Here is a 12,362-nt window from a genome sequence, read left to right on the forward strand (position 1 = left end):
TTTAATTCACTTATTGTCTATGTTTATTCAAGCTTTAAGTAAAATAACAGCTGAGCTGGAAGGTAAGGTAAATCTCTGTGCTTACACAAACCATATAGCTTTCGCTGAGAAAATGAATGCATTGTAATCCCCAGGAGAAATCTTACGGATGACTCACGCTGCTCGGGGCCTGGATTCCGATGGAGCTTTGCTGTTAGATATCGTTGTGAGTGGCTACGTCCTGCAGCTTCAGTCCCCTGCTGAAGTCACTGTAAAGGTAAGTGTCGAGATAACTTGCCTTCGCTGTTTACCGGAGTAATGGTACAAGTAGCTGTCAGAGAACCACGGAAAGAGCAGACAGAACTTGGGTAGTTTGCCTTGTTCACCCTGGGGAGTAAATGTATAAACCACTGAGGTTGGAAATGGCTGTCTGTGTTTACAATAGCTGAGACATGGAAACAACGTTTATATATTTATATTTATATATATATATATATATATATATATATATATATATATAAAATCACATAATTTTTAAACCATCTGTCGATGGACACACTATGTGTGTGTGTGTGTGTGTGTGTGTGTGTATATATATATATATATATATATATATATATATATATATATGGAGAGAGATGCAGACAGAGGCAGAGACAGAGAGTGAGAGATAATAGAATACTACTTAGCCATAAAAAAGATGAAATACTGCCATTTACAACAACATGGATGGATCTTGAGGGTATTATGTTAGTGAAATAAGTCACATGGAGAAGGACAAACACCATATGATTTCACTTACATGTGGAATATAAAACAAAAAGTAACAAACAAACTAATAAAACAAGCTCATACTCATGGATACAGACAAGAGAATGGCGGTTACCAAAGGAGAAAGGGGGTTGGGGGGGTGAAGGGGAAAAAGGGGACAAATATATGGAAGCGAAGGAGACTAGATTTTGGGTGGGGAGCATCAATAGAGGACACAGATGTTGAATTATTATCTTGTACACCTGAAAATTATATAATGTTATTAATCAATGCTACCCCAATAAATTGAATTAAAAAACAATCTTCAGGGACAAATATTTACAAATTCTTAGTGGTTTTATTAGGACTAAGATCACTGCTTATGTTCATTTAAGTAATCTGTTTAATTTTCTACAAAGAAAATACTAACTCTTGCATAAACGTGTTTATGTATCATTCATAAAATTTCTGAAATTACAAAATAATATTATAACAGTCATCCTTGCACATCGTTTCTTTGCTCTTGACCTACAGCTTTGAGTCCCTATTCAACTATCATTTCTGACAGCAAAACGATGAAACTATCATAGTCATTAAAAGGCTCACATGTTATTTCTGAACACTCCTGTATAATTACAATTTTATTTAGAACTATATACTTTTAGCCCCCAAGTGTTTCTTTTTTCTCATTTTGCATCTCATACTGAAGGATGAGTCATGCTGATCCTCAAATCCATATTGTCCTTCTTAGGATTATACAGAAGACTACATTCAAACAGGCCCCGGACAGCTGTATGCCTACTCAACCCGGCTGTTCACCATCGATGGCATCGGCGTCCCATACACGTGGAACCACACTGTTTTCTATGATCAGGCACAAGGAAGAATGCCTTTCTTGGTAGAAACACTTCATGCATCTTCTGTGGAATCTGACTACAACCAGTTAGAAGAGACATTGGATTTTAAAATTCACGCTTCAATTTCCAAAGGTAATTTGCTTGAAGGCAAGTCCAGATATATCTAAAAGGGTAAAAGAATTGCATTGATGCCATTCAAAATAAGGGTATGGAGGCATGGACCAAACACGATGCCATCAGGTTTTTTGTGTATATTGTCTGTGTGTTTCGTGGTGGTAAAGCCCTGTGGTAAAGCCAGTCCAGCGGGAGTTCTAAAGCATTTGTTTTATTAATATGTTTCTTCTTATAGTATAGTGGAGTTGTTATTCTATTCTGTATGTGCAGAGAGGTTTAAAAATATGCACATATCCTGTCAGAATGATTTTTCTTTGGGTAATAAAGTCCATTTATTCATGTTCTGAATTTTATATTTTGCCAAGGAAAAGTGCATTGTCAAGGTGTCTTAACATAAACTAGTCCAAAAATAAATTTCCATATTTTAAAAGCAGTGCAGCAATCATCAGCATTCCAATTGTCATTTCTTGTTCCTGGAAGTTATAAATTTTGAACTGCTTTCCATTTTCCAAGCCTGGTTCTATAACCAGTGATCTCAGCAGTCTCCCTATGTTATGCAGTCCTTTGATGTATCTATACCCGATATTTCCTTTTCAATTATAAGAGACACCACAACCATTAGCATGCCATATTCCTTGGGGTTTTGATGGTAGGAGATACTTGTATATAGTTCATGTTGTAGACACTAACTGTTTGAAAGGCTTTATTTAACTTTGAACCTTAGACTTCCTCAGTACACTTAAAACGATTCAGAGCGGCCTTGTGAGTGTGTGTTTCACTCTGTGCTGGCTTTCCTAAAATAGATCCAAGTAGATTTTAAACAGCATCATTTTGTTTGATCATGCTCAAAAGATACTCTAAAATTTTAGTTTTACCACTTGTTTTCATCGGTTGCGCATATGATTATTTTCTTCTTCAGTTAGAACTGCTTTGTTAAAATTGAGGTCGTTATAATCTAGGAGTATGTGTTCATAGTTTTTGAGCTAATCACAGATTTATGAGGCCTCATACCAGTAGGCCCATAGCCCCATTCCTCTCCACCCACATGTCACCACCAATACCTCATTTTACTTTTGTCATGCGTGATCAAGTCACTTGGACAAAAGTAAAGAGCCACTGGAATAAATAATTATATCTTCTCTTCCCCAATAACACCTACTTTTCAAATCTAACCTCTGTTTCTACTTTTTCTACTACTCCATCTAATTTTTTAAAAGATAATTTGGCACAAGAGTTTGGTTAAAAATGAATTTATACCATCTGGGACTAGAGGAGTTAAGATGATTTTTAGAAAGCCATGTACAGTTTCTACCCAGTTATATAAATCCTCTGAGCCTGACATGGCTTGAAGGTCTTCGTGGTACCTGTAATGATTTTTGGGGAGATTTGGGTCCCACGATAGAAGGAAACACACTGTAGGACATTTAAAACCCCTTACACCCCTTAGATACTATGATTCTGTGAATTACATCTGATATGTGTGCCCTTTGTTCCTTGAGAATTCCAAGAGCTGTGTACCTGCATTTATTTTTAAGTGACCACCAGGGGGCGAGCTTGCATTCTTGGTTGCTTAACTAGAAAGTTCTTTCTCTTCTATGTTGGGCCTAGACTAGAGGTATGGTTATGGTGCAGTCAGAATCAACAAGAACTTTCAGATTTCTAGGCACAAAGATTTGGGTTTAGTTAGACCAAGGTAGGGTCTGGGAGTTTGTATTTTTAATAGCCCCTAAGTGATTTTAATATATCTGGTCTGCACAGTGTCATTTGGAAACTGCTGGTCAAGAGAACTCAGAATATAAATCAATATAATTTTTTTTAAATTTATATCTTTAAAATCAAATGGATTTGTTTTTAAAATGTAATTATAGGATATGTTACTATTACAAATTAAACAAAGAAGATATCAGAAACAATAAAGGAAAAGAAATAAATTTAACTACAAATAAAGTTTTTAAAACATCTTCATGGAAGAAAAATACAAAATTGAGAAGGTAAATATACATTAAGAAAAAATATTTACATTACATATTATAGACAACTATGATTAACCTTAAAATATACACAAAGCTCTTAAAAATCAATAAGAAAATGGCAAACACCCCAGTAGAAAAATACACAAAGGCTATGAAAAGGAAATGCATAAAGGGAGAAGCAATAATGACAAAATAAATATCAAAAGTTGTTTAACTTCAGCAATAAGCAGAGAAATGCTCATTGAAACAGTGAGGTACCATTTTTCAACTATCATTCAAAGATTTAAAAATGTGATGACCAATGTTGAAGAGGTATGGGGAAATGAACTCCCTCACACTCTGCCAGCAGGGGTTGTAAATCTGTTAATCATTTCTAGAAAGCAGTATGTGTCAGTAGACTTTCACATCTTCACATCTTTTTAGTTATCTCATTTTAGAGGTCTGCCCTAAGAAAATCACAGCAATGGCCAATAATAAATGCCCTAGAAATAAAGGTAAATATGTAAATGATGGCACAGCTGTATGATAAACTTTCAGTCATTAAAATAATCTTATATTTTGCTCTGTTCATTTAAAAATATTGGTTTATTGTCTACTGTGTACCAGACACTGTTCTAGGTATTGACAATATAACTATAAATAAGTGACAAAGGAGAATGTACATGACATAATAGGAATTGAAAAGCAATACATACACAATATGATTCTAACCTGGGTTGCCCACACCACTCTAATTATAAGGAAACTTTTATACTGGTTCAAAACACAGATTCCCAGGCTTCTCCCTTGGCGATTCTGACTGAGATAGGACCAAAGGGTCTATATTTTTAATAAGTTCACCAAGAGATCTTATGATCAGTAAAGTTTGGCTATTAGTCTATGAAAGATCCTAACTTAAATTTCGAAGGGCATGCTTATAAAAGTGACCAGAGAGAAAAACATCAAAATGTTGGCAATAGTTTATCCAAGTGACAAAGTTGCAGGGAATTTTATACTTTTCAAAGTTTCTACAATTATCATACTTCACTATAACACAAACAAATATTTTGCATTTCCCCCTACTAAGTCAAAATTTAAAAACTAATATAATTCAAATAACATACTTTAATATAAAGAATAAATAAATAAAAGGAAAATAGTTTAAAACAAAATATGATGTATTTCAATGTGCAAATCTTTAGACATTACTACCATGCAAGGTAAGAGAGAAGTGTTCAGACGGTCAAACCTATGTATAGAGCCCCAGTGTGATTATTTTTTAAACATTGAGTAATTTTTGGTAATGTTCTGAATAAAACAATGTACAGTCAACCATCAATTTATATGACAGTAGCATTCTTAGAAAATTCATTGTATAATTTAATCACACTCAAAAAATGTTTAATATATGGAAGATGGGCTCTAACCTTAGATAATTACAAACACACCTCTCACTTCATGAAAATCTTTCAGAGCAAGAGACAAATCTTCATCTTGCATTGTTATCCTACATGTTGTAGTAATTTAAAACTTGTCCCTGGGACTGCCTTTCTCACTAAATTTTGATAGGCTCCCCTATCATTATGACAAACAAAGTTATCTCCAAAAAAGTTTCCCAAATGCCACCTAATGGAAGATGTCTTTCCCATTTTGAATAAGTGAATAAATAAAAATGAAGCATGAATTATGTTATAAATCAGTGCCTGAGTTGTATTGTTGGATTCAGTAGTTGAAAGTCAAGCAGACTTGCATCAAAACCCTTCTGCCAGCTTATGTTAGGCCTTTGACTTTAGGCAATTTATATAATCTCAGTCTCTAATTCCTCATCTGAAAATCAGTTATGATGGGAGCAAGGGAGTTGTGAGGTTTTAATGAAATAAAGCACATGAAGCTCACAGTACTACTGTGTGAGACACCGACTGTGTTCAACAATCATTTAGCAACATCCTCGAGACCGTTCTATCCCTCCCATCCTATTTCCGTTCCCTGCAGGGGCAGGAGGACTTGGATACTCTGAGGGTCATTTTTACAGTCAGGGTAGGAATAGATCATGAACCTCTGCTTTCTCTTCAGGGTTTTAAGCAATTTGATTGCTTAGGAATAGCGAATAGGACTCCAGTTTTCTAGCCAAGGAAATGTTTTCATTGGAGTAGTGTTTCTTTCACCCTCTAAATATACAAAACCGTTTTGAGCTGTTTCATGTCCTCAGCAGGGATCAAACAATATTGTAATCAGAGACTCCCCAAAGTAGATTGAACCTGAAAGATTAACTAATGCCCAGACTCCCTCTAGGAAGAGCACCAAAAACAATAATAAAAATAGACACAGTATCATGCATTTAGAATTGAAAGAAAAGTCTAAGACAATTTCTAAGAGATTGATTCTGAATTGAATATATGATACAAATGAAATAGAATTTCCCTTAGGACAAATTTGTTATACTAACGATTGTCTTTTAAGGTATGAGTGTGTGTGTGTGTGTGTGTGTGTGTGTGTGTGTGTGTGTGTATTCACTTTGGTAACTTGAAAGATAAGTTTCATTTATGTTTCTGCAGGTCAATAATGTTTGCAAAATATTTGCTGAACTGCTTCAACCAGCCAAGACACAGCTACTTTCTAAGGAAAGAGATTCCCTGACTAAACCTGCTTATTCTCATTAATATGCTTTTTTTTGGTTTTTAGTTTTGGGTTGTTTTGGGGTTTTTTGTGTGTGTGTCTAACTTAAATTTGTTCTATCACAATGTGCCTGTTTCCTTTTCTTTTGACTACATGGAAAAGGAGACACTTGGTCACACATAGGGACTTAGACCCAGATGCTCTACCTTGCAAACGGAGGAGATCCACACATGGAGAAGTTTTCTTCCTTAGAGTTCCTGTTTTTCACAGGGCATAAATTATGTTAAGTAGCTTGAAAATAGCATTCCTACTTCTAGAACAAAATAAGAAATGACTGGAAGAGTAGGCGTGGTCATGCCAGGCATACACGTTGGTCTCCGGTCCTTTTTCATTATCACAGAATAATTTTATTTAATTTTTGTTTGATTAATGCAGACAACTTAAAAGGAAAATTCATTTCCAATGGCTGCTTGCCCACAATCTGTAGACTATGATTCATTTAGTTCTTGGTTGAGAAACAGGAAAAGGTTTCCATTCCTGCTTGTTTTCCTTTCATTGCATTTGTTGTGTCATGTATTCCATCTTCCCAGGGAAGACTGTACTGGAAAGAAACAAGGTGCTAACTTTCTAACAAGCCAGTTAATTTTACCTTTCTCTCTGCGGTAGGTGAGCGCAGTAATCAATGCCCCTCTGGGTTTGCCTTAGACTCACTTGGACCCTTTTGTACTGGTAAGTATAGAAATAAACAGTGCATTTTTGTTTATAGTAAAATGTTACTAATGGATACCATTTAATGGATATCTATTGCCATTTTGCTATAAAATTTAATCCTTGCAATAGTCCTATAAATGTCCCTTTTTACAGGTGAGTAAATTGAGATGTAAAGAAGTTAAGTAGCGCTTAAGATCACTGAGCTATCAAGAGGCAGAACTGGATTTGAATGTAAGATAGTCACAAAGCCCGTGCTTTTTCAGTTTGGCCACAATCAAGTGAGCATGGGGACAAAACATTGGACTCTGGCCACTTGATGGCCATGGGTACAAAAGAGCAATAATTCAACTCTAAGTTACCCAACCCTAGAGTTGCTCAATTGTGGGCTAGGGCAGGACTGTGGGCCAAAGACTAATGACTAAAACAGCTTTGTCTCATCCAAGTGCCAGCACAAGAGAGTTCCAGGTGAGTAAACAGCTAAGTCAGTGGCTTGAGGAGCTCCAGGTCGCTTAGGCAGACAGAGCCTTACTTTCGCTGGCAGGGAGTGTCACGTAGTATCATGGTTTAACGTGGTCATTAGAAACAGTACTGCCCAGATTCAAATCTTAGCTCTGCCAGTCATGACCTGTGTGACCTTGGGCAATTTACTAAACCTCCTTGCTCCTCGTTTTATCATGCAAATGAGGATAGTAACAAAAACACTTATCTCTTAGGAATGTTGGTGAGCAACGAGTTAAGGTAGGTAGAAAGCATTTAGATCATGATTAAATGGTGTTTTTCACTTAGTTATCATCATAGTTTTAGAATTCATCTAAACATCTATTTGCTATCAAAGATAATTTGATAAAGAAAAAATTAATTTTTATTCAGCGTTTCCATTTTGTGGCACTTTGAGCATTTCTCTTACATTTGATTCAATTCCCTGGTCTCTTTAAACAACTATTTTCACCAACTTTAATAACCCCTACAAAGTAGGGGGTGTACATACTAATCGGGCCTCTTTGTTTCTTCTTTCAGATGAAGATGAATGTGCAACAGGGACGCCCTGCTCCCATGTCTGCCACAATGCCATGGGGACCTATTACTGCTCCTGCCCTAACGGCCTCACCATAGCTGCAGATGGAAGAACGTGTCAAGGTATTTATTCACAAAGCTGAACCTAAGAGACACCCTTCAGCAATGACCATGACAGTCTCCGCCCCAGGAAAAGTGTGACAGACCAATGTTCTTCTTTCCTGGTCTTTCTGCCCCCACGTTGGCAACAATCAGAGGTCTTCCTTAGGTTGAGAAAGTGAGAAAGGTGGAGGAATACTGCTCAGACACCACCTTCACGTGGGGCACTCTGGGGGCAGGGCTGCCTATAAGTGACACACTCACTCCCCACAACACAATGAGGAGAGGCAGGCAGGGCTGTTACCACCCTCATTTTACAATGATGAAACTAAGGAAGAAAGAGGTTATAATGAATTTAAGTAAATTGCACGACCCTGGTAACACTTTGGGAGCATGAACAAAAAACATTTCTATCACACACTAAGTATGCTTCAAAGTTAAAATTGTGTGAGAATCTAGTTTTATAATTTAAAAAAATGATGCAAAGAGCAAAGGATTTCTCCCTCTATGCCCAAGCAGGGTCCCTTCTAAATGCAAAAGACAGACAGAGCCAGGGTATGGGAGGGAAGAGGAATAAGTTGCAGAGTGTCAGTATGGACTGGGTACCTTGTGTACATTATTTCCTTTAATTTTCAAAGCAATGCCAGGAGACCAATATTATTATCCCCATTTTATAGATGAGAAAAGTAGGACTCACAAAGGAGAAGTAACATTTTTTAAGCCCCCTAGTTTATAAGTGGTCTAATGGATGGGTCAGTCTGTGAAGATATCACACCATGCTGCTGAGAGCTTGTCAGCCATTTAACCCACCTGAAATAACTCAATAAAAGAAAAAAATCAGCATTCTTGCTCTTATATATTTTTCAAGTGCTGTTAATTGCTTTTCTTATCCCCATTCACTGCAGGCTCCAAGGTTGATTTTCCTCAACTCACCTTGGTTGAATGACTCACTTTCTTGCAGATATTGATGAGTGTGCTTTGGGTGGACACACTTGCCACGCTGGTCAGGATTGTGACAATACCATTGGATCCTATCGTTGTGTGGTCCGCTGTGGCATTGGTTTTCGAAGAACCTCTGATGGACTGAGTTGTCAAGGTATAAAAATGGAGGCCCTTGCTTTACCTTATTATACTAAGAATGAAGATACCCTGCCCGTTGAATCATTTAAAGTAAACTTTTATCGATTGAGCTTCTTGATGTGATGTTTCATTATAATATTTTATGGCGATTTTAAATATTTGCAGCACAGTGGTTTTGAATATTTGCCTGTTATATTTGAGAGAGGAGATTATACAACATGATCTAATAGAATCTATTTCATAAAAATCTCCAATGCATAAGACTGTAAGAACATTTATTACAGGACTTTTTAAATAGATTTTAGTCTTTAGAACAGGTACAGGTTCATAGCAAAATTGAGTGGAAAGTAAAGAAATTCCATATATACACCCTGCCCAACTCATGCACACCTCGCCTACTATCAACATCCTACACCACAGTGGTACATTTTTTTTTAGCAAGGATGAACTTACATTGATGCATCGTAATCACCCAAAGTCCATAGTTTCCATTAGGATTCATTCTTGGTGTTGTACATCCTATGGGTTTGGGTAAATGAATAATGACATGTATCCTCCATTAGAGTACCATACAGAATAGTTTCCCTGCCCTAAAAATCTTCTGTGCTTGATCTATTTACCCCTCCTTCCCCCAAACCTCTGGAAAACACTGATCTTTTTACTGTCACCATAGTTTTACCTTTTCCAGAATGTCATATTGGAGTCATATAGTATGTAGCCTTTTCAGATTGGCTTCTCTCACTTAGCAATATGCATTTAAGTTTCCTCCATGTTTTTTCGTGGCTTGATCGTTCATTTCTTTTTAGTGCTGAAATAATATTCCATTGTATGAGTGAACCACAGTTTATTTATCCATTCACCAACTGAAGGATGTCTTGGTGCTTCCAAGTTTTAGCAATTATGAATAAAGGGATTTTTCCTTGAGGCAGAAACAGTGGGTACAAAACTGAATGCCTGTCAATAATAAAAGGAATGAAGGACTTATAGAATATCCACACAATAAACCATTGTGCAGCCATTATAAAGAGTAAAATAGAGCTCAACTGTTTGGGTTAGAGGGATTTCCATGAGGAGTTGTTGAGTGAGAACACCATGAAGTAGAAAAGTACATGTAACCTGTGTAGAAAGAATTATGTGACAGGGGAACAAACAATAACCAAACAAAAAAGAAATGGATTTATATATTTAGATGTGTGTGTGTGTGTGTGTGTGTGTGTGTGTGTGTATACACAGAAGAGATATGTTATTATTTATACTAGATAGATAATACAGGTTAGGTTGGCGTTAGCGGGCAAGGGGTAAAACATGATAAGAGACCAAGCAAAAGAGGGAAATGTATCAGAACATCTGTTTAAAGTATATGATCACACTCATGTATTTATATTAACATGTGCAGATTTCAAAAGATTAAATTAAAAATTCTCAAATAGAAAACAGATACAAAATAAGACATTGGCAATCTCAAGTTTGGGGATGAAAGAATGTGAATAGCCTAAATATGGTGATTTTTAAAAAATTATTAAATTAATTGGGGTGGCATTGGTTAGTATTACAAAATTTATATAGGTTTTAAGTGTACATTGTTCTTTTGAAGGGTTTGGAATAGAATAATAAATAAGTGGAGGTGCTTGAGATAAGTATAGACCCGAGAGAGGGATTTTGTTAGGATAGGAAATTTTGGTTATGCCTGTAAGGTATGAGAAAGATGACAGTAAACAGGAAAGACTTTAAAAATATACAAGAAGAGAAAATGAGCAATGGGCCAGAATCCTCCTCTTGGTGAGGAAAGAGTAGATGGGCTGCAGAGCTCAAAAGCTCAAGTTGAGGGACTTCAGTGGGAGCAGAGGTCTCTCTCTTTCTGGGACTAGAAGGTAGGAGAGGGGAGAAGGTGCAAAAAAACAGGCAAGTGCACACGAGTTTGAGGAGTTTCTCCTGCACTTGTTTTTATTACACAATGACCCAGACCGTGTTTGGGAAGATTAATTTGTCAACTGACTACAGATGAGGAGAAACGCTAAGGTTGCTGCAGCCAATCAGGCCCAAGGTGATAAAGACGGAAAAAATGGGGACAAGAGAGGTCAATTGCAGAACATATTACAGAAGACCTTAGCTTGTACTTATTTTTTCCTATCTTCATATTCCAGTCTGTCAGCAACATTCCAGGGCTGACACTTCCTCGAAACAGGAGTGGGAGCCGTACGGGAAAATAGTTCAAGTAGAGGTGTGTTGCGTTGGCATAGTTCCGAGTCACTAGCAAATGTCTACCTTTGAGAAGTATTGAAGGAAGATACCCTCTCCAGCAATTAATTCTATCAGTTGTCTAGTGGATTATATGAGAGTAATTGTATTGGATTCGTTTTATGGAAGATCTTAAACATGATAATTTCAAAGATTGTGAAAATGTTAAAGATTTGGGATAAATGAGCCCAAGTTTCCTAAGAGAATATAATGTAAGTTTTGTTTTATTTTACAGATATTAATGAATGTCAAGAATCCAGCCCCTGTCACCACCGCTGCTTCAATGCCATAGGAAGTTTTCACTGTGGATGTGAACCGGGGTATCAGCTCAAAGGCAGAAAATGCATGGGTGAGGAAAGGTCTTTGAATTCAAAAGCATGCTTCTTTGTAATTTCTTAATAGTGCCTGATCTACTTCATGGCTGTGCCCTGACCCTGATTTATGGATAGAATACCTACCATGCATCATATACTCGTATATAAAATCCATACAAAACCAAAGTTTAAGTAAATGCTATGCGTTAGGGGTTTTATTTTCTAATTACATAACCATTTTTTAAACATTTTCCCTATTACATTTTCCATTTTTTTTACAGAAGTATAATATATAATGTATACATATATAAAGCTATATATAATAGATAATAGCTTATGTATAATATATATAATATATATATGCACATATATATAAAATTTTTATTTTTCCAGGAGGAGGAAATGGTTGGTATGGCTACCAGCTCTATGAAGCAATGTTTTTATTTTTATTATTCTGTTTTAAAATTAAGTGTGTTACATACCTTGATAGATTTAAACAGTTTAACTTTACATGATGATTATCTATAACCACATCTATATTAGTGTAAAATATCCTTAAACCCCAAAAGTATAATTTCTGTGGAAAAGTTGAAGAAATCACTTTCTCAGTCTGCATCACTTTCATTCTTTCATGAAGA

General features: G+C 36.2%; 1 protein-coding gene across 1 annotated transcript in view; it reads left to right on the top strand.

The window, feature by feature from the left end:
* The window catches only part of HMCN1 (hemicentin 1), a 446,768-nt gene that overhangs the window by 416,195 nt on the left and 18,211 nt on the right, over positions 1-12,362 (top strand). The window contains exons 96-101 of the mRNA XM_019635448.1: positions 135-256; positions 1,481-1,718; positions 6,935-6,997; positions 7,997-8,116; positions 9,054-9,188; positions 11,646-11,759. Of these exons, the coding sequence (XP_019490993.1) occupies positions 135-256; positions 1,481-1,718; positions 6,935-6,997; positions 7,997-8,116; positions 9,054-9,188; positions 11,646-11,759 (792 nt within the window). The remainder of the gene's footprint in view (positions 1-134; positions 257-1,480; positions 1,719-6,934; positions 6,998-7,996; positions 8,117-9,053; positions 9,189-11,645; positions 11,760-12,362) is intronic.

This window comes from Hipposideros armiger, unplaced genomic scaffold (assembly GCF_001890085.2).
Source record: "Hipposideros armiger isolate ML-2016 unplaced genomic scaffold, ASM189008v1 scaffold_22, whole genome shotgun sequence".
Lineage (NCBI taxonomy): Eukaryota > Metazoa > Chordata > Mammalia > Chiroptera > Hipposideridae > Hipposideros > Hipposideros armiger.